Source organism: Vicugna pacos, chromosome 34 (genome assembly GCF_048564905.1).
Source record: "Vicugna pacos chromosome 34, VicPac4, whole genome shotgun sequence".
NCBI classification, from domain to species: domain Eukaryota; kingdom Metazoa; phylum Chordata; class Mammalia; order Artiodactyla; family Camelidae; genus Vicugna; species Vicugna pacos.
In genome coordinates, this window is record NC_133020.1 from 5,267,717 (window position 1) to 5,290,718 (window position 23,002).

Consider the following 23,002-nt stretch of genomic DNA (forward strand, 5'->3'; position numbering starts at 1 on the left):
GGAAGGGCAGTTTGGCGGGGCTGTCGAAGGGTGCTTTGCGCACGCGCCAGTCCGAGTGTGTGAGTGTTTGTGTTCACGCGCAGGCGCGCGCGCGCTCCTGCATTTAGGAAGCCTGGGAAGGACCGGTGTGCTATGAGATGAGCGGGGAAAGCATAGCCCCCTGTCTTTGGTGCCAGACACTCCTGACTGTGCGCTGACCCTCCCCACCCAGCCAGCAGCCTTTTCCAGAGAGGCTGTGGTCCATAGCCTCTGTTCGTTTTCACTGCAGGACCAGGCACGAAAGTAAGCGAACCTCGATCCTGAGGTCTTCCCTACCCACTCACCTTGTACTTTCCACCCCCCACTCTCCAGCAGAGTGTGTCTAGGTTTCTCAAAGAAGAGTTTTGCATGAAGGGGAAATGCGTTTGAAAGCAGGAGAAGAAAATAGCTGGATTGTAAAACGTCGGTTCGTTTTGATGAACACTTTTGCTCTGTTTACCATGTGCTTTTCGAATGTGGATTGTCTATTCAGTATGAGATTTTATTAGCGAAGCAAGGGAGTTTTTATAAGAAAAAGTTTTTAGAAGTTCGTCTTCCCCATCAGTGTGATGGCAGTACCTAAGTTTTTCTGTTCTACGTGGTAAATTACTGTTGTTTCAAAAGCTAAGGGGAAGAGTGTGAATTTGAGGTCCTTATTCCTAATGCTAAGACCTGATATGCACGTATCTTAGGAGATGTTATGCTTTGGGCTTCCCTTTTGTTGTCACTCTTTCCAGTTAATTCTCCCCACACTTTTTCAGAAGTCTTGAGTTTTTTTGGAGGGAAGCCCCAAAATGCTGACTTATGTTAATTGAAGGGTTTATATGTGCTTGATGTCAATTAGCAAGGATCATCGAAAGTGTATTTGAAGAGTATTTGCTGTTTACTACGTTTGGTATTATGGAAGGGAGTAAAGTACAAAATATTTGTAAAAATGTTTTCTTCTGACAAATTTTAAGTTCATTCAAAAGGCAAAAAAAAAAAATGCATGGATTGTAATTTTGCCTGTGACTGGTAGAGTGACCCCTTAAGATGCTGTAGCTCATCTCTTGAATTGATAGTTACTTTCTGGTTATGACCTCATTAAATCTTGTCCTTTGTTGGATAAATTTCTTTGAATACTGATTATTCATATTTCCTATCAAATCTTCTTGAGGAAAAGACACATCAATTAGAAATACTTTTAAGATAGTAAATGTCATGTGTAAGATGTTTGGCTAATGTATTTTATCTCTTACAGGTTGAAACAAAATGAAGATTTTTTCTGAATCTCATAAAACAGTATTTGTTGTGGATCACTGCCCTTACATGGCAGAATCATGCAGACAGCATGTCGAGTTCGATATGCTGGTGAAGAACAGGACCCAAGGAATCATCCCTTTGGCCCCCATATCTAAATCATTGTGGACTTGCTCAGTAGAGTCTTCCATGGAATACTGTAGAATAATGTATGATATATTTCCTTTCAAAAAGCTGGTGAGTGTGAATTACAAGTAAAATCATGATTTGGGGGATGTGCTTAACTGCCTATTACATTTTTTTATATATGAGTTTGCTGTGGATTTGACTTTCAACTGTTTATTTACTACTTTACAAATGTGGTATATAGAACTCCCCTTTGGAATTAATATGTGTATTTAATTGGGGCTAGCAATAATAATAACAGCTAACATATGGAGCATATACATGTGCTTCGTATTTATTAACTCCTTTAACTCTGACAACAGTCCTATGGGGTAGCTACTGTAATTTCGGGGACGGTATTCAAAGTATATAATAAGCAGAATGGAACAGGCATGGAGCGTTGAGAACTGTTGCCAGCATCAGCAGAAGGGAGGTTGGCTGTAGGCAGTTTGTCAGAGTGTTTTTGGTATGTACCACCCGAAGATCAGCCTTGTTTATTACTGCCATGGTGGAGATGCAGAAACTGAGATAAAGAGAAGAAACTTGCCCTGAATCATATGGCTAGTTAGAGGCAGAACCAGAATCTGAACTGGGCTGGTTAGAGTTTTAGTGACTGTTTACTAAACTGCTGCAGAATTTGGAAGAAATGCTCTTGAGAATGCTAAGCAGAAATTGTTTTTATCAGAAGAAAATTTGAAGATTGTTAGAAATTCCAAGGGTGAAAATTATCTTCGGATTTCAGAATCTCAACTGTTTTATTTTGGGAAGGTCATTTGGTTAGCCACAAGTGGGTGAGTTGCTTTCTGTCTCACTTGGAGTAGCCTAGGCCGGGACCTCGCCAATTAGACTGGCACAAGCAGGGCAGTAACAGGAAGGCTGAGTATAGAGAATCTAATGTATATTGTGCATTCAGATATATTCCAGATTTAAATTGTGTTTAGTCCCTTTGTAAATTGTGCATGTAGGCTAAAAAAATTTACATATATATAAAACTTATATATATATATATATATGAGAGGAAGCATGATGTAGTGATTTTAGGGGGCAGATTTTGATTCACATCCTGGCATCATTGGACTACCAGCCATATAACCTTGATCTTTTTGCTTAATCTCTCCAAGCCTCAGTTTCCTCCTATGTAAGCATGACACCTCTTTCCTGTGATTGTCGTGCAATTGCAGTGAGGTTAATGTAAGTAAAGTGGCTACTAAAATACGCTCCTGTCAGACGAGCCTTAGGAGAGAAGGCTACTTATCAAACTTGCTGGGGAAGCAAAGCTAGTATTTCATGGGTATTTGGAAAAAAGATCATGAATTAGATCATATAGTCCAGGGGAAAGAAATAATCTCACCCTCCTCCCAAAACAGAACATAGCCATCATTTGGTGTACTTTCTAATACATCCTTACTGTCACCGTATTATCTCATAGTGTTTTTTTTTTTGTTTACATTTTACTTTCTTTAAAATTTAGAGTAAAGCCCAAACCCATTCTTTCGGCTTTCAGTCCCCTGTGTGATACGCCTATTGCTTATTTTTCTGACCTTACCTCCTACCTCTCTGCCCACTTTGACCTGCAGCCTTTTGAGGGTACACACTTGGAGGCTTTTGCATTTGCTATTTGCTATACCTGGAATTCTGCCCCCAGCTCTTTCCATAGCTAGTTGCTTTTGGTCATTTTGGATTCCCTTCAATTGCCACTTCTATAGAGAGCCCTTCTCTGATCACCCAACCTGAAGTAGCTAAAAACAACTTATTTTTCATAGCATTTATCACTCTTTGAAATTATCCTGTTCATTTATTTTTGTTTATATTCTCCTTGCACTGCCCTCTATCTGACTACATCCTCGAACCCCTGGCTTTCCCCATTGTTAGCAGCAGAACTGTTTGATTCATCACTGTATTCCCATATCCCCAGTGCTGAGAATAGCACCTGGCATGTAACTGTAACTATAAAATGAGTGAATCAATCAATCAACAAACCTGTGCTAGGGACTGCATTCTTTGTTTATATTTATATTGTGTATATTAAAACATATTTATAATAAAATAAATATCTTAAATATGGTGTGATTGAGTGGAATTGGAGTTGAATACTAATTCTTTCTTTCAACTCTATTAGGTAAATTTCATCGTGAGTGACTCTGGAGCACATGTTTTAAACTCTTGGACTCAAGAAGACCAAAATTTGCAGGAGGTATGCTTAGGTTTTGAGCTGTGGCTGTTTTTGAAAATTATGTGAACATGGTAATATTTTCTTTAAAAATGATTAATTTTTAGAAATTGGCTTAGTATTTGTACATAGTTTTAAAACATCAACTACTGCTAAAAGAAAAACAACTGTTTAGAGTCCAGTCTTTGCCCGCTTTCTGGACGCAAACTTTCAACTCTTTGTTTATCTAGTATTTACTTCCGTATTTGTAAATAACATGTTTTTACTGCTTTTTATAGAGTTCTCAATTTAAAGTTTATTTATCATTATTGTTAATGGGAATTTACCTTTTATACTTCCTCTCACCCACACCACTATGACTGCCCCCTTCCCTTCTCTCATTTTCTTAATACTGTTATATCAGAGGTTTCGGTTAATTAAAAATTCCATGTTTACATTATGATGTCTACGTAAAGCGTTACCCACTGCTAAGCCAAGTAGGGCATGTGGTTGTTTCCTTTCTTTTGCTTCTTTTAAGATTTTATTAAGACATAAAGTTGATTGGCAGCACTGTATAAGTTTAAGGTATACAGCATGATGATTTGACTTATGTGGTATTTCCTTTTTTGTAAAACTTTCTGTGTGTTCCTGGAACTTATCATTTCCTTTTTTTCCCCTTTAATTTACTTAGTTTGCTGAGTATCTGTTGCTGCTTTTCCTCATGTCTCTACAAAACTTCTTGATATTTTTATCATTAGTGTATTAGAAATTTAGCGGGTTTTTTTTTTTTTTCCCCTTGAAAAACTTCTTGGAGCGCAGTCTTCAGCTGCAGTTTGAACTGGTTGCTTCCTAGGCCTGGTGCCTGGCTGTCTCCTTCTCCCCCTGTTTTTCAGATCCTGACTTTTTCCCTCTTTTGGGGGGGTGTGTAATCTCTTTTTTGGGTCGAATACAACCTCCAGGATTCCTGCAACTTACAGTTTATTGATACTTGGGGTATAAGAATTTCAGGTTGGAAATATTTTTTTCCTCAAAATTCTGAGTGCCTTCCTCTACTGCTCTACAGCTTCCAGTGTTGTTGAGAAGTTCAGTATTAATCTTCTTCATAATTTCTCTCCGAAAGCGTTTAGAATCATTTCTTTCCCCCCTTATGTTCTGAAGTTTCTCAGTGATCTGCTTTGGTGTTAGTCTTTTCTCACTCATGGCGCTAGGCTTTTATTCTTCGGGAAAATCCCCCTGGATTGTTTCTTTGATGATCTTCTTGTCTCTGTGTTTCTGTGTCTTTCTGGAATCCCTGTGAGTAGAGTGTTGCATCTTCTGGATTCAATTCCTTATTCTTTTTCTCATTGGTCCTCTCGTTGTTACTCTCCTTTTGTGAGCCTTTTCCTATTTCCTTTTAACCCTTATATGAAACTTTTTTTTTTGGTGGGGGGGAGGTAACTAAGCTTATTCATTTATTTATTTTTTAATGGAGGTACTGGGGATTGAACCCAGGACCTCGTGCATGCTAACTAAGCACACACTCTACCACTGAGCTATACCTTCCCCACCGGAACTTTTTATTTGATCATATTTTTAATTTCCAAGAACTTCTACTTTGCTCTAATTATGTCCATTTTTTTCATATCCTTTTCTTGTTCTGTGGGTATAATTTTTTAATCTGAAGATATTAATAATATTTATTCGAAGTTTTCTTTTGATCTCTGCGTTCATCTCATGTTGAGGCCTTTCCTAAATGCTGGCTAGTATTTAGCTACGCAGTCTTATTTAAAAGCAAGGCACTAAATGTACAGCAGATGAGAGACCATCTGCATGTTGTGGAGTAAGTATTGCTGACTGGCCTTCATCGTAGTTCAGTCGAATTGTTTTCCCTGGGAGACCGCCAGCCGTCAGGCTGGACAGATCCTCTCTCTGGGACTGTTCAGGGTCTCCAGGGAAGACCTGCCTGTGTGCTGCAAACTTGGCTGTCTGCCTTCTGGGAGCCACGGGAGATGGTAGGTTTTACCATCCAGAAGTCAAACCTTCACTCAGTCTTTCTGTTTTTGGGCGAGTACTGTGCTGTCCAATATAGTAGCTACCAGCCCTGTAGAGCTACGCTTAGCTACTCTATAGCTACTATTTACATTTAAATGAATTAAAATTAAATATGATAAGATATAGAACATTTCCATCATCACAGGTAGTTCTTTTGGGCAGCACTGGTCTAGTCTCTTACCCTTACCCTCTGCTGTGCTTTGTGGCCCCCGCGCTGGTACCTTTCTGGTTCCGTTCCTCCGAGGCACGTGATTCTGTATGTGGGGGGATCAGGAAGAGGTAGGCACTGACATGGGTAGGCTGTGAGTAAGACTAGGAGTCCGGGTTGTTCCTCATTCTGACTTCAGTCCCTTCATGGTTTTCAATATCTTGCCTCACCCCTGTTTTATGTGGTGCTTGATAGCTCCAAGTCCTGAACTTCTCCTGGATTCTGAAAGGCAGATCAGCTTGCCATTTTGCCCTGGAGGCACTTAGATTTCAGCATAGCCAGTCCTACTAAGTCCGTTGCCCTTTCTCCATCCATTTTCATACAGTCTTGCTGACATCTCTTGTTTGCTCTCATCTCCTCCTCCATTCCTTTGTCTTTGTGGGTTTATGTGTTTTTTCCCCCCTCTTTGGTGTTTGCTTTCTTAAATTAAGTTCTTTTACTACAGTTTTAGTGGAGTTTTAGGAGAGAGCAGAAACTAACCCATGCTCAATACATCAGATATGTATGTTTTAAACATTTGTCTCAGGATATTGAGCTTATGGTAGATTACGTTCTTTGCTGTTGTTCAGTTGGGTAGAAGACTTCAGTTTACTACCAGTGAATATGAACATGAGAAACAGGCATTAGTGAAATATTTGAATGTATTATTCGAACTCTTTTATGATAAAAATTTTCTGTTAATGGATGCCCTTTGGTGGAAATAATCTCATCCAAATGTGTTTTAAATGGGACTTTTTTCTTAAATTGAAGTACAATCAATTACAGTGTGTCAATCTCTGGTGTACAGCACAGTGTCCCAGTCTTGCATATACATACATTTATTCGTTTTCATATTTTTTTTCTAAATGGGACACTTTTTAAAGAAAGTGTGTGTATCACAGTGTTTGGTCTTAAAATGTTGTGATTAATATTATAATATGTTAACATTTCTAACCTTTTTGTCTTTTGAGGTAACTCACTGAAACGGCAGGGCGGGGACTTTTATTGGCTTGGCTTTGCATTTGTATCATTTCAGAATGTTCTTTATTCTTTCACTGCTTTAAAAAAATACTAAGGTTTCTATACACTCCTCCTGTACTGTCTTTTTGAAATAGCACATATTCTGCTTGCTTTCTTTCAAGAGGCACTGTGAAAGAAGCCTGAAGCTTTTCTAGTTGTGTATGAATAAAAATAAGTACAAGTTCGGATAGATTTTCCTTACTGCACCTCTGCAGTGCAGTAAAAGATATGCATTTGATGATAATGGGGGTACTGATGATACAAGAATTACTGCTTCCGTCTGCTTTCTGAAGGTGAAGGCACGTTATATCTCACTCACTGCTTTTAGCTTATGAACAGAAGGGGAAACTCCAGTTGTGAAGGCAACTAAGTAGCAAATCACTGATGTTTAAGATGATACGAAGTAATTGACATTTTGTATAAATTATGTGTAATCTTGTCTATGTTAACACGTTTAATGTTTAGCTTTGGTTATCCGTGTGACACCTTTCTCTAGTTATTGTGAGTAATGGTGAGAAACAGTTGAAGTAGATTGATTGAAGAATGCATGTTTTCTTTTGGCTCCTTCGTTGTGCTGGTGAAGGAACTGAGGCTCCCAGGGGCCAGAGGTTTTTGACTTCCACACCTGAGTCCGGGGCTGTTTCCCTTAGAGCACATATATACCTCTATTCTATATATCATAGGTTTTATTACAAAAAATTTGTCAGATTCAGGAGTTTTGGTCTTGTTTTTGTTGGTTAAATTAAATGAAGTTTGAAGGTAGCATACCAGTGGGGAGCAGGTTCTGTTGTTAGTTTCACTTTCAGATTAGGAAAGGGCGAGGGGAGATTGACCAGGGTCACACAACATTAAAAGGCAGAGCTGGAATTTCAGCGCAGATTTATCTGCCTCCAAAAGCTAAGCTTGCTTTCTGCTGCTTTCCCACGATCACAGTACCCACTCCCCTAAAAAGCAGCTGTTTTTTTTATTGAGCTTCTCCTGTGTCTCAGTGACTTCATATAGTCATATACACACAGTATTTTTTCTTTTTTTTTTGATTACTTTTTATGAATAGGTAATACCTATGTAGTTTAAAAATAAATTTTACATAAACTTGCATGTATGTACATATGTACGTGTATATGTGTGTGTAAGCAAAAGCGAAGTCTTGAAACATTTCCCATTCATCCCCTGCCCCGGTTAGTGGTGTGCTAGAGGCTGCTTATACCAACGTGGAAGAGCTATCAACTTTGCATTCAGTGAAAGCTTGAAATTAGTGATTATGGTAGTGTTTAACCATAGATACTGGCAAGTATTGCAAATTAGGGTTTTTTTCCCCCCTCTTTGGATAGCTGGTTTACCAGCACATCAGTGTTTATCCACACCACTATTAGTTTTTAATGGGTCCTTCCAGTGTATCTTTATGCATATATAAAGCAAAATCCTCACACTTTATTCTTTTCTAAGATTGTTTTGGCTTTCTGGGTGCCTTGCAATTCCATATGTATTTTAGAATCAGCTTCTCAATTTCTATAAAGAAGTCAGCTGGGGTTCTGATAGGGATTACATGTAATCTGTAGTTCAGTTCGGGTGATATTTTTGTCTTCACAGTATTAAATCTTCCATTCCACGAACATGGGATGTTTTCCATTCATTTAGACCTCTAATTTCTTTTAATAATTTGTAGTTCTCAGAGTATAAAATTTGAATTTCCTTTGTTAAATTTATTCCTAAGCATTTTATTGTTTTTGGTGCTACTGTAAATAGAATTGTTTCCTTAATTTCAATTTTAGATTGCTCTTTGCAAGTAGATAGCAATACAGTTGGTTTTTGTGTGCTGATCATGTAACCTGCAACCTTGCTGAACTTGCTTATTACTTCTAAAAAAATTTTTAATGGATTCCTTAGGATCTTCTACACACAATATCATTACCTGCCCCATAGAGATAGTTTTACTTCTTCCTTCCAGTCTGAAGCCTAATTATTTCTTTTTCTTTCCTAATTGCTCAGGTTAGGACTTCTAGTAAAGCACTGAATAGAAGTGATGAGACTAAACTTCCTTCTGATCCTTAGAAGGAACACATCTTGAGGAAGTTCCCTTCTATTTCTAGTTTGTTGAGTGTTTTTATCATGAAAGGGTCTTAGGTTTTGTCAAATGCTTCTCTGTATTTATGGAGATGATCATATGATTTTTAAAAATTCTATTGCATGTTGCATATTTGCATTAATTAATTTTCAGAATTTAAATCAACTTTGCATTCCTGGGATAAGTCCTGCCTGGTCATGGTGTATAATTCTTTTCGTATGTTGCTGGATTCAGTGGGCTGGTGTGTTGTTGAGGATATTTGTGTCCGTATTTATAAGGTACATTGTCCTACAGTTTCCCTTTCTTGTGATGCCTTTGTCTGACTTGTGCTTATTCTTATCCACGTGGTGGTTTTCCCTTTCCCCTAGCTCATGGCAGCACTAGCTGCTGTCGGGCCTCCTAACCCACGGGCAGATCCAGAATGCTGCAGTATTCTGCATGGGCTCGTTGCAGCAGTGGAAACCCTTTGTAAAATTACAGAATACCAGCATGAGGCTCGTACTCTACTAATGGAGAATGCAGAACGAGTTGGCAATAGAGGACGAATAATTTGCATTACTAATGCGAAAAGGTAAGATGTTAATCCCAGTAATTCTTTCACTGAGGGAATTTTAATGTCCTGTTGCAGTTTTTATTTAAAAAGGCAGGGACAGCATATAAGCATTTAAGCATATCACGTGTGGCCTTTCTAATATCAGAGTTCTATTTATCCAGTTCTAAAATAAACACTCATCTCAGTGAAAACTATTTACTTTGTTATCATGTAGGTCAATTTGACTTTTTCTCACTAGTGTTTTCATTTAGTTGGTTGTTGGGTGTCATGAATCAGCACACTAAAGATAGTCCCTGATTAAAGTAATTTTAAGTGCCTATAACAGGATATTACAGCTGAATAGTACTTGTTAATTTTTTCTCTTACTGTTTATTTCTTTAAATTGGTTATGTCTTTTTTATGCCATAGTGATAGTCACGTGCGGATGCTTGAGGACTGTGTTCAGGAAACAATTCATGAACACAACAAGCTTGCTGCAAATTCAGATCAGTAAGTATAATCCACAAATGGAATAAATATTCCATTTTATGGTCATACATATTTCACTATAGTTATTCTAAAAATTCTACTATTGGTAGCATTCCCTTAAATTCTCTACTGGCCCTACAGATGAGTTGAAAAATGTATGTTTGATCACAAACTTCTTGTCCCATTTTCCCTTTCACTTTGAAATTTAACTGTTTACTCAGAGGAAAGGTGATCAAAAGGATAAAATAATACATAAATTTATAATGCATATTTTTTGATGTCTTGCTCTCACGCTCTGTGTTAGAAATCTGTAAAATGAGCAAATTGTTGGTGGCATTATTCAGTGTGTACCAAATCAGAACATAATGACTGATTGAGTTGTATGAATTTTTAAAAAAGAAAAAAGCTACTAAAGACATGTTTGGGACCATTGCAATGTGGAGTCTGTGTTAGGTTGAGTTACTATTAATTTTCTAGGTGAAGTACTGATATGACTGTTAACGAGTAGGGTTGTTCTCAGCAGGAGAAGGAAACATGCTGAGGTGTTTAGGAATGAAATATCATTTCCTCTGCAACTTACTCTCAAATGACTTAGTTAAAAAAAGAAGTAGACTTATTTAGGCATTTATAGAGACAAAAATTATAGCTAATAGTGAATGTAGCTTAAGGATATATGGGTGTTCATTGAATAGTACTTTTTTTTCAATTTTTCTGTAGATTTGGAAATTTTAGAATAAAGAGTTGGCTCTCAGAACAAACTAGTAGTTACCAGTGGGGACAGGGAAAGGGAGAAGGGTATTATGTGGGTAGGGGATTAAGAGGTACAAACTATTATGTATAAAATAAATAAGCTACAAGGATATATTATTCGATATGGGGAATATGGCCAATTTTTTATAGTAACTATAAATGGAGTATAACCTTTAAAAATTGTAAATCACTATGTTGTATACCTGAAACTTTTATTATTGTATATCACCTATACCTTAGTAAAAAAAAATGAAATGAAATAAAATGGAGGAGGCAAAAAATAAATAAATAAAATAAAAAGCTGGGAGCAACTTTTTAGCATTACAAATTCTGTGTTCTTGGAAATAATCAGTTATAGGTAATAATATTGCTTGAATTTGTCCTTAAAAAAATTAGTAAAAGGGAAATTAATATACAATATATTCATTTTCTCTGTGGCAGTTACTATTGAAAATTATACCTAATTATAAGACTTTTCCTTTTATTTTATCCTACAATACACAGAAAATTATTTTTGCATTTGAATTAAATTCATGTAAATTATTCATTAAATATTCATACAAGTACAGCAGTTTTTCTAAATATTTAGCTTTATGTTAACTGTATTATCTAATTATAGAGATACACTTGTTTTATTATACTTTTTATAGTTGACCTGCTTGAATTTTTACGTAGTATGTATTCTTATATTCTAAGTGAGAAGTTTCTCTTTAAGTCTCATGCAGATTCAGAAGTGTGAACTGGTCTTGATCCATACCTACCCAGTTGGTGAAGACAGCCTTGTATCTGATCGTCCTAAAAAAGAGGTGAGTGCAGAAGGAATGGAAGAAAGATTGTTTGTTGTTAATTATTATTAATAAATGCTGAGAAGTTTTAGCCTGAAAATGATCGCATTGCCAAAATTTTCTGCCAAGAAGATATTTAAAATTTTAAAAGCAACCTGTCAAAACACCTAGATTGGTTCTTCATGTCATAATGGTATATTTTTAAAGTATTTTCTGCTTTTCTTGCCTGTCGTTTATTTTAAATAAATGTGTTGTCAGACTGTCCACATGTGTATTGTTCCTCAGAGTTCAAGTGTTGTAATGGCGTTCAATTGCTTTAATGACTTTTTATTCTGTAAAAATCTTTTTTTCCTCCTCATTAGGAAAACAATACACTCTTTAATCAAAATACACTTCTATAACAAAGAAATTGATTTTATCTCTCCAGAGGAGGGAAAAGCTAATTTCCAACCTTGATTTTACTTTTTAAATAAATTTGAATAATTTTAAAGGAAGAGATGAATCTGCTGATTTTTCAATGGATTCATATCACATAATATTCTCCATCAGTGGTCTGTGTTTAGAAATACAGATATATGTATTTATGTAATTATATTAAATGTTTATGTTCTTCGTTCTGGTTTTTCATTTAGCATTATTTAATATAAACATGTGAAGTATTAGTCCATAAATTTTTTATAGTTGATTGGTTTTTTAGGTCATCTCTATCATGTGTTTTAGGTGGTTTCCGGTGTAAGCCCATTTTTTATTAGCTTTTTTCTGACTCTTGTTAACATGACAGTATATTGGCTTTACTTTGTGATAACTAAATTTTACTTGCAATAAGTATTATTACCCTGCAATGAGTAAAATTTTGTGTTACCTTGTTATAAGGAACTTTCGGCTGCCGTATTGCTTTTACTGATGACAAAATACGATGTTTGTAGCGATTTCCATTCTTTTTAATAAGCAGTTCTGTCTTCAGGGGTTTGTCCTCTCCACAAAATGGATTATTTTTCCTCAGTATTTCTGTGGGCTACTTCAAATCAATTTTGCATTTATATAAATATAAGTAAAATATTAATTAAAGTATATATTTAAATCAAAGACTAAGTTCCAAGAGGACAGGGACTCTGCCTGTTCACTGCTGTATCCTCCAGTAGCTCACACAATTTCTGGCAATTAATACAGTAAGTTCTCCTTAATACCTATCTGTTGAGTAACTGAATGTGTATAAATCTATTACTAAAATAATGATCATGGTTAATTTATGCACCTTTTTTTTACCCCCAAATTCTTATAAGTGAAAGTACTTAATTTTTATGGGTTGAAGTAAAATATTTTAGCACTAAGTTACAATGTGTTAATGTTTTGTGGGGTTTTTTTCATACTTCTCTGTAGTTGTCCCCTGTTTTAACCAGCGAAGTTCATAGCGTTCGTGCAGGACGGCATCTTGCTACCAAGTTAAATATTTTAGTACAGCAACATTTCGACTTGGCTTCAACTACTATTACAAATATTCCAATGAAGGTAGGCAGTTCTTTTCCTATTTTGAAAGCTCTTCTTTGCTTTTTAAATATTTGTTTGACATATATTATTTATTTTAATGAACCTTAACTTTTTCTCCCCGTATCATATTTTCTGTTTTGCTAGCCCACATTCAGTGTCTTTGACCAGGTTAGTAAATAATGAAAAGCAACAAGAAAGGATCACAGAACAAAATGCTGTATTCTTCTTTTTAATAACACTTTATATCAGCTTTTGTTTTTAAATTTTTTCTTGTTATTTTCATCAAAATATAATTTCTATCTGAAATGATTACTTTTTCTGTGATTCTTTTCCTGACAGTTGTTACTAGATTTTCCTTACTTTATATTTTGTAGTAGATCTTTCATTTTCTATATTTTTGTTCTTGCCTACTCAGTATATAAAGGTGTTTGTAACTGATAGGTCTGACTAGGGAAAAATACTCATAGTTTTAAAAAAGTTTGTTACTCTAGCTGAAAAACCATCCATATGAGTCTTATAATTTTACTAATGGATATTCTTAGGAATCTATTACATTTTTGTCATTTTCATTATATTGTTATTTTGTTGTCTAGAATCAGCACAATGCCTGGCCCATAGTAAGCTTTAAATAAATTTTTACTGAGTGGAGCTTAATTTTATTGATTATGTTTACAAATATAAAATAGTCACTATATCTAAAAATTTAAATTAGCTTGCTTATAAGTCCAGTTTCATTTTTTTGCCACCATATGATGAAAATTAAATCGCATGAGAAATGTAATCTTTCCATTACTAATTTCCTCCTTATACTACTGACTGGCTCTTTAATAAAAAATTACAGCCTTAACCAATAGAACAGTTTGAGTTAGGAAGCAATTAATAAGTAAAGTAGCATAATAGATGTACTTTAATTTATATAATTTCATGAGTTTTAAGAAAAATACTCTGAGGGTGACAGATACCTTACTGTTTAAATTTGACCACATTTGTGTGCTACTGGTTTTCAGCAGCTCACCGTTGAGTATTATGTTGGCTGTGGGTTTGTCTTAAGTAGCTTTTATTATGTTGAGATATGTTCCCTCTGTATCCACTTTGGTAACATCATGAATGGATGTTGAATTTTATCAGCTGCTTTTTCCGCATCTGTTGAGATGATATGTGGTTTTTGTCCTTTCTCTTGCTGATGTGTGCTGCTGCTGTGACTCTCCAATCTTTGTCTTTTGCTTGTAAATAGATAATATTGAAGTTTCTATTTACTATCGAGGAAAAACAAGTTACTAAACTTGTTTATTAGTCTGTATTTGCTATTTTGTATGATTAGTGTTTGCTAATTTACTGTAGGTATTTAAAGATGCTATTTCTTCCTTTGAACAACTATTTCACATTGAATTTATGTAAACTGTTTCAATTACATCATATCTGTGTATAAAGAATATTGTCAAGATGGTGCATTCAGAGTAAAAAATATCTTTGAATTTCTGGATGAGTCGTCTTTGTTAATTCTGACATAACATAAGGAAAATCATTTATATTTTATTAGTGATACATAGCCAATTTATATTGCTGTGGAAAATTATTGCATCTTTAAATAGATTAATTACTAAGCAAACTCTCCCATTATTATAGCTAATTGTTGGGTATATTTAATCTCACTTTAAGCAAAGTGAATAATTAATAACTTCATTATTTTAAAAACAAAACCAAGTTATTTTAAATTTTACTTTAAGGAAGAACAACATGCTAACACATCTGCCAATTACGACGTGGAGCTACTTCATCACAAAGATGCACATGTAGATTTCCTGAAAAGTGGTAAGTAAGAGACATTGAAAAGTATTATTTTGTAAGATCTGACGGGGGAAAACACACTAACAGCTTTGAGAAGTTCTTCAGTAAATAAACCTGATTGACTTTAGTTCTTCCCTTTCCAAACTTATCTGACAGTATCACCTATTAATGGCCATGGAACTCGTGTTCTGTTGAATTTACTTTGGGAAAGTCTAGGCTAATGGGACAGATACAAGCATACCTCATTTTATCATGCTTTGCTTTATTGCACTTCGTAGATGTTGTGTTTTTTACAAATTGAAAGTTTGTGGCCACCTGGGTTGAGTGGTGCCATTTTTTCAACAGCATCTGCTCAGTTCATGTCTCTGTGTTGCGTTTTGGTAATACAATATTTCAGACTTTTTCGTTGTTATATTTGTTACGGAGGTCTGTGATCAATGGTCTCTGCTATTGCTATTGTAACTGTTTTGGGTTGCCACAGACCGTACCCATGTAAGATGCTGACCTTAATGGATAGATGTTGTGTGTTCTGACTGCTCCACTGACTGGCTGTTCCCCACCTCTCTCCCTCTCCTTGGGCCTCTCTATTTCCTGAAACACAGTATTGAAATTAGGTCAGTTAGTAACTCTATATGGCCTCTAAGTGTTCACATGAAAGGAGGAGTTGCATGTCTCTCACTTTGAATAGAAAACTAGAAAGCTTAGTGAGGAAGGCATGTTGATAGCTGAGATAGGCTGAAAGCTAGGCCTCTTGTGCCAAACAGTTAGCCAGATTGTGAATACAAAGGAAATTAAAAGTGCTACTCCAGAGAACACAAGGATGATAAGAAAGTGAAACAGCCTTATTGCTGATACGGAGAAAGTTACAGTGGTCTGGATAGAAGATCAAGCCAGCCACAGCATTCCCTTAAGCCAAAGCCTAATCCAGGGCAAGGCCCTAACTCGCTTCAATTCTGTGAAGGCTAAGAGTGGTGAGGAAGCTGCAGGAGAAAAGGTTGAGTCTAGCAGAGGTTGGTTCATGACGTTTAAGGAAAGAAGCCGTCTCCATAACATCCAAATGCAAGGTGAAGCAGCCAGTGCTGATGGAGAAACTGCAGCAAGTTGTCCCGAAGATCCAGCTCAGATGATTCATGAGGATGACTACATAGACAAAGTCTTCTATCGGAAGAAGATGCCGTCTAGGACTTTCAAACTAGAAAGGAGAAGTCAGTGCCTGGCTTCAAAGCTTCAAAGGACAGACTGACTCTCTTATTAGGGGCTAATGTAATTGGTGACTTTAAGTTGAAGCCAATGCTTATTTACCATCCTAACAGTCCTACAGCCCTTCAGAGTTATGCTAAGTCTGCTCTGCCTGTGTTTTGTAAATGGAACAGCAAATCCTGGATGACAGCACATCTTTTGAGAATATGGTTTACTGAGTATTTTAAGCCCACTGTTTAGATCTACTGCTCAAAAGAAAGATTCCTTTCAAAATATTACTGCTCACTGACCGTACATCTGGTCACCCGAGAGCTCTGATGGAGATGGACAAAGAGATGAACAGTTTTCATGCCTGCTTGCACGACATCCATTCTGCAGCCCATGGACTAAGGAGTAATTTTGACTTTCAGATCTTAAGAAGTATATTTCAGAAAGCTATACTTGGCATAGAATGTGATTCCTCTGATGTATCTGGGCAAAGAAAGTTGAAAACCTTCTGGAAAGGATTCACCATTCTAGATGCTGTTAAGAACATTTGTGATTTATAAGAAGAGGGCAAAATATCAACATTAACAGGAGTTTGGAAGAAGTTTGGTTCCAACCTTCATGGATGACTTTGAGGGGTTTAAGACTTTGATGTTCATTATTTTAACATCTGTTTACTGTAGACTCCATTAAGGCAAAAAATGCTCACTATTATATCTTCTTATATATTTACCCTATAGATCCCTCATTTTATGTTTCTTCTAATAAGTTTATTGGGATTCACTATAATTATTTGTGCATTTTAGATTCCCAAAGCTTTCTTTGAGTACATAACTGTGTAATTTTATCATTTAATGGTGTCAGAGGGGAGCAGTTATAGATTCTAGAAGTTTAAAAAAATGTTAGCTGTTGGCTTTTTAGTGTAGTGACTAAAATGACTTAAGTTAATGAGAAGTTTGGAGGAAAATATTTATTTTAATCATAGTTAATATCTAAACTTTATTTGGTATTTTCCTAGAAGACTTTATAGTAAAAGATGTTATTCTAGAGGTATTTTCGTTTACAGAGCTTAAAAACTCTTGGAAACCTTGGTAAACATTTGAAGTTTGTGATCTATTTAGTAATGTTACTATTTCTCTGCCTTATTTTTAAAGGTGATAACCACTTAGGTGGCAGCAGTAGAGAAGGCTCATTTAAAGAAACGATAACATTAAAGTGGTGCACACCAAGGACGAATAACATTGGTAGGTACTTAAAAACAATTGAAAGAGAAGAGAATAAATGGAATGGTTCTTTAAGTATTACGTGGGGATCATTTGTTTCTTCCTGAGTTTTTGTTTTTCGTTGTTTTAGGGGATCAAGAAACACGTTGGGTTTTTTTTTTTTTCCTCTTTAAATCGTGGGAATATTTCTTTATATTCTTTCAAATCAGTGTGTTCTTCTGTTTCAGAATTACACTATTGCACTGGCGCTTACCGAATTTCACCTGTAGACGTAAATAGTAGACCCTCCTCCTGCCTTACTAATTTTCTTCTAAATGGTAACTTTCATCATTTAATTGTTTTGACTGAGATTTTTACAAGCGAAATCATTGGTGAGAATGTGTGGAAAATGTGAACTCTGGAAGACTGTTTTCTTCAGTATAGTCTAACCATTTTATTTCCTAAAACTGTTTTAAAGTTCCCTGATTGTAAATACTCTTTGACAGTTTTACTAATGTTTAAAAATAAGATGACTTCATGTCTTTCAGACTGTTGCATCTACGTAAATTTTACTTAGTATGGTTTTTAGTGTTTTTAGTTTAAATATTTGACCTTTAGAGTCTAAGCTGATTTTGGGGGGAAGATAGAATAATCTAGACCATTTATCTTGGCCTATTGAATTTTAAATTACAAAAGTTATATGGACTTATTTCCCTTTAAACACTATACCTTTAATAAATAAACATTCTATTTTCAACACCGTACCACCATTCTTATAGACAGGATGTCAAATCTGTTGTTTCCTTGTGTAAAAAGTCTTTTTAAAAGACCAGATTAACTGCATTCCGCTTATTAAATCTAAATTCTGCTGGCTCCTATGGTGATTGTTTTAATAACTAGATTTTGGAACTACTGCTGTAAAGAGTTACTTTGCCTTTATCATAAGGTTAATTTAATTGTTATATGAAGCACAATTTGATTATCAGACTGTGTAGAGTCCAGATTAAATAGCATTTGGTCATGTAGACTAGAAACCAGTTACAGTAACAGTGCTGGAAGGGAGGTGCGGTGGGAGTGAGTTAAGACTGCGCTTTCTGCCCCAGATAGTTTGTAGCTGTGATAGCCTGAGGGTTATATATGCATTATCCCACTTTTCTTCTTGACGTCCAGGAGAAAACTTTTATATGAACTTGCAATTGAATGAACAATATAACCAAACATTATACCACAGACCACTATAATTATTTTGGAAACCTGTCTGTATGACTGTGTAAGCTGAGGGTAAGCAAGAGAAAGCTAAGGCCAGAATTCAGAGTTTTACGACTTGAAATGCAGATATACTCAATTAGCAATGCTGGTTAAAATATGGAGAACAATAAATAAAATGAAAAATCTAGACATAAATCTTAAGAGAAAAATTAAGAACCTTTTTGCATTTCTTTACTGACAGAATAATCTTGCTTTTGACAGGTCGTTCTGTTTTATTGGAACAACCACGAAAGTCGGGTTCCAAAGTCATTAGTCATATGCTTAGTAGCCATGGAGGAGAGATTTTTTTGCACGTCCTTAGCAGTTCTCGATCCATTCTAGAGGATCCACCTTCAATTAGTGAAGGATGTGGAGGAAGAGTTACAGACTACCGGATTACAGTAAGACTCTAACTGATCTATAAATTTTATGTTTTGAGTCTGTCATCATTCAACGAGTAGTTATTGAATGCTATTATATGCTAAGATCTGTGACAAAAAGAAGTTTAGAGAAGTTAATTTTCTTTTTATTATTTTAATTATTAATTTAATTTAATATTATTCCTGCAGTACTTGCTCAGAAGAACTATTTATCACTAGTCTTCCTTATGTATTTGGTGTGTGCTGAGAAGTATCTGGATAGCATTGACACACTGGAGTTACAGGAAAGAATGGAAATTGATTCAAATTAATATTTTAGGGGGAACTTTCTAGTACCTCAAGTGCCAGCCATAAACATTTGAATATTTGGATTGCTGCTCCTTTGAAATAATGCTGTAAATTTCTGTATTACTGAGAGATGCATACAAGGAAATTGTGCCTATTTTGGGTAGAAATTGTATTGTTCTAATTTGAGTTTTTCACTCCCTCACCCCTCTTTTATATTCAGTATTTCATGACTGTACTTTTTGAGGTGGTTGTAAAAATTAAATGTGAATGATATATATGAATATACTTTGTAAACTACAAAATTTTATGTACTGTAATTAATCATTTTTGATCAGGCTTTTTATTTTTACATAGTTTTTTAAATAAGGAGAGTCTGGTAACTATTCATTATAGAAAATTTAGAAAATACAGGTATCTTTAAAAATAAAAAACAAAAACTATAAATTACCTTTAATTCCATCATTCAGAGATAATCACTTAACATTTTGATGTTGCATCAAGGTAATTTTAAGTAAGCAAAATGGTATTGTAATGTGATTAACTCATTCTTTGATCTAAATATAATAGAAAAGAGTTACATTACAGAAGTGAACAAAAATGAGTGTTTTTAAAAAGTGGAAAGCACCATTAATGTATTTATGTTTGAGGCTTTCTTCATCTCCGTTGTATAAGGGCTGATAGGTTTCATGTTCAAAAAGAAGGGAAAAAAATAGGGTGTGCGTTGGGGGAAGCTGTTAGAGGAAATGCTTTGTTGCGTATCACAGGATGGAAGACATCAGGGGAACAGACTGTTACATGTAATCCATACTGAAACATTAGAAAATAGTTTCTAATTTTATCTTATTTGGTTATCATTAGGATTTTGGTGAATTTATGAGGGAAAACAGATTAACTCCTTTTCTAGACCCCAGATATAAAATCGATGGAAGTCTTGAGATCCCTTTGGAACGAGCAAAAGATCAGTTAGAAAAGCACACCCGCTACTGGCCTATGATTATTTCACAAACCACCATTTTTAACATGCAAGCGGTAAGTATTTCATACTATTCCATTTTTCTTCTAGATTGGGTATATATTGTCTACGGATTCCATTTATCAAGCAAAGAATGAAATACATGAGTTTGCTACAGTTAAAGAATCAGTGATAAAAAGTTGAAGTGATGATTATAGATTATCTCACCACAATGACGTTTAAAATCAATTCAAGTTCTGCCTAGATGCTTTGGTACTTTTCTTTCAAGACAGACTTTTCTTTTTCTTTCTTCTTTTTTAATCTAACAGGTAGTCCCCTTAGCCAGTGTTATTGTGAAAGAATCTTTGACAGAAGAAGATGTGTTAAACTGTCAAAAAACAATATACAACTTAGTTGATATGGAAAGAAAAAATGATCCTCTGCCTATTTCCACAGTTGGTACAAGAGGAAAAGGCCCCAAAAGGTAGGGTTTTTTCTTACTTTCTCATATATCACATTTACTTGATACTTACTGTTTTTCTCAGCTGACTTACTCCATGTGTAAGTTATATGTTTGGGAGTATGTATACACATACATGTGATTAAGATGAAATGATACAGAATATAGAATAGCGAAACTAAACCCATTATAACTTACAATTGCACCATTAACTATCCGGACAGAGAAAGGAAGCCCATGTTTAACTGCATCTTTTTACTTTATCAGTACTGAGTGACACTTCTGTATTACTTAAAAGAGTATTTTGTGAGAACGTTATTTTAAATCTTTACTTTAGAGATGAACAGTACCGCATCATGTGGAATGAATTAGAAACGCTTGTCAGAGCCCATATCAACAATTCGGAGAAACATCAAAGAGTCTTGGAATGTCTAATGGCGTGTCGGAGCAAACCCCCAGAAGAAGAGGAACGAAAGAAACGAGGAAGAAAGAGGGAGGACAAAGAGGACAAGTCGGAGAAAGCAGTGAAAGATTATGAACAGGAGAAATCTTGGCAAGATTCAGAGAGGTGATTTGTTGATGTTAATATAGCACCGTGGTACCTTTTGTCAAATCGCGTTCTGCATATAGCACATGTGGACAGTCAAACCTTATTTATTAGTAACTCATTTAATGTGTGTTTATTGTAGCTTACTGTGATTTTTATCATTCTTAAAATCCGGAAGGTTTTTCTTGGCCTTAGAGAAGTATAATTTTTTTGTTTGTTTTACTGTTAGGGGCAAAGACAGTGTTTAATTCTTTCCTAATTAACTTCTGAAAATCACAATACGTGATTTTTGGTATCGGTAGTTGCATTTATGTGTTATGAATATCAAAGACATAGCTTTATGTCTTTGTTCAGTGAATATTTATTAAATGCCTGCGATGTGACAGGCATTTGGCATAAGATCCCTGCCCTGGAAGAATGTGCAGTGTTGTGGTAGAGGCAGGCAAACCAGCGATGGCGGCCAAGTGTGGAAGATGCTGTTATAGAAAGAGGCACGGCGGAGGGTGGGGGGGCCATGTGGCTCACTTGGTAGAGTGCCTGCTGAGCATGTACGAGGTACTTAGTTCGATTCCCACACCTCCATTTGAAAAAGAGAAAAAAAGATAGAGAAACCAGAAAAGAGGCACAGGAAAGCCTTGAAAGCATGAAAGATCATAGTCTTAATTCTGAAAACCTTTATCAATAGTACACTCTTTTCCCTTAGTTCTTGATTTATGTAGTGATATCAAGGCTAAATCTGAAAAAACATAAAAAGTAATAAAGGTTTCCAAATAAAAATATCATTAACATAGTAGTTGGTTTCATTTTCTACCTTCTTGCCAGAAATCAGGCAAAGAACCAGGTAAGTATTATAATGGCGTTGTAGTCGGTCCCTCAGAAACAACAGAACTTACTATGGAAAATTTCAAGCATATACGGCAGTAGAACAAATCAGTTATCAAGTCATGGCCAATCTCATTTCATATATATCCACATCCATTCCCCTCATTACCACCACACTCCGCCTCCCCCACAAGGATATTTTGAAGCTAGTTCTGGAAATGGTATTGTTTCATTCATATATAAGTAGAACATTTTAATCTCTTTGGCCTTAGAAGTTTACTTCTTCCTTAGGGCTTTTGAGCTTCTGAAACGGAGTGGTCTTGCTTTAAGAAGAAGAGGGGGGAAAGAGTATTCTCATTCAGATCTTCAGGTGTATGAAACTCAAAATAAGCTTGGAGTTAAGTTCCTAACTTGTGGAACATAAATACATTTCCACAGTACATAAACTAGGGGACAAATGCTAGTAGATTTCTTAATCTTCTTTGTAATTTGTAGTATTTTGTCAATATCTTAAGAAATTAAAATTATGAAGTATCTTCTGAAGATCACATTATTGCTGGCCTTTTTAATTTTATCTTCTTAAAATTTCCTCCATTAAAAAAAATAGCTTCATTTTACAGCTAACTGCATTACTGCTTTATTTCTCTATAGTGAAGGAAAAGGGAAATTTGTGTTTAAGTTCATTAAGCTCTCTTACCCGATTTTAGATTGAGATTTAGCTGCTGATTAGTTCCTAGGTTTACGTTGTGAGAGCAGATACCTTTTAAGACTAATACGCAAAATCTAGTTTAATTATTGAGCCATTTAGATTTCTAAGAATTTAAACTTAGATTTAAACTTAGTTTTTACTGTTTGTCTCTTTAAAAGATTAAAAGGAATCTTAGAACGTGGAAAAGAAGAATTGGCTGAAGCTGAGATTATAAAAGATTCACCTGACTCCCCAGAACCTCCAAATAAAAAGCCTCTTGTTGAGATGGATGAAACTCCACCAGTAGAAAAATCAAAAGGTGAGACAGAACTGCGGTAACTGTGTTCATAAAAAGTTTTCCAATTTAGATCTGTTGTGCAGGGTCCTTTACTGCTCTGTGTGAGGAGGAGCTACTCACTGTTCCTCATGTGGCTTAGAAGACCCTTTGTTCACAGCCTTGGAAAATATGGGTGGTAAATATATTTGTCAGCTTTAAAGAAAACATAGTGTCATATTTTTATTAA

General features: G+C 35.4%; 1 protein-coding gene across 3 annotated transcripts in view; it reads left to right on the forward strand.

The window, feature by feature from the left end:
* INTS13 (integrator complex subunit 13) overlaps positions 1 to 23,002 on the forward strand; it is a 28,782-nt gene that overhangs the window by 419 nt on the left and 5,361 nt on the right. The window contains exons 1-15 of one of the 3 annotated variants that reach the window (XM_031670587.2): positions 3 to 282; positions 1,259 to 1,494; positions 3,542 to 3,616; positions 9,243 to 9,445; positions 9,836 to 9,916; positions 11,361 to 11,451; positions 12,811 to 12,939; positions 14,646 to 14,730; positions 17,046 to 17,135; positions 17,324 to 17,431; positions 18,564 to 18,742; positions 19,868 to 20,038; positions 20,291 to 20,445; positions 20,759 to 20,989; positions 22,658 to 22,797. In XM_031670587.2, the coding sequence (XP_031526447.1) occupies positions 1,270 to 1,494; positions 3,542 to 3,616; positions 9,243 to 9,445; positions 9,836 to 9,916; positions 11,361 to 11,451; positions 12,811 to 12,939; positions 14,646 to 14,730; positions 17,046 to 17,135; positions 17,324 to 17,431; positions 18,564 to 18,742; positions 19,868 to 20,038; positions 20,291 to 20,445; positions 20,759 to 20,989; positions 22,658 to 22,797 (1,963 nt within the window). In that variant the 5' untranslated portion in view covers positions 3 to 282; positions 1,259 to 1,269. Of the gene's footprint in view, positions 1 to 2; positions 283 to 1,258; positions 1,495 to 3,541; positions 3,617 to 9,242; positions 9,446 to 9,835; positions 9,917 to 11,360; positions 11,452 to 12,810; positions 12,940 to 14,645; positions 14,731 to 17,045; positions 17,136 to 17,323; positions 17,432 to 18,563; positions 18,743 to 19,867; positions 20,039 to 20,290; positions 20,446 to 20,758; positions 20,990 to 22,657; positions 22,798 to 23,002 lie in introns of those variants that run through there. The other 2 variants (XM_006199950.3, XM_072954847.1) reach the window with 2 other exon arrangements.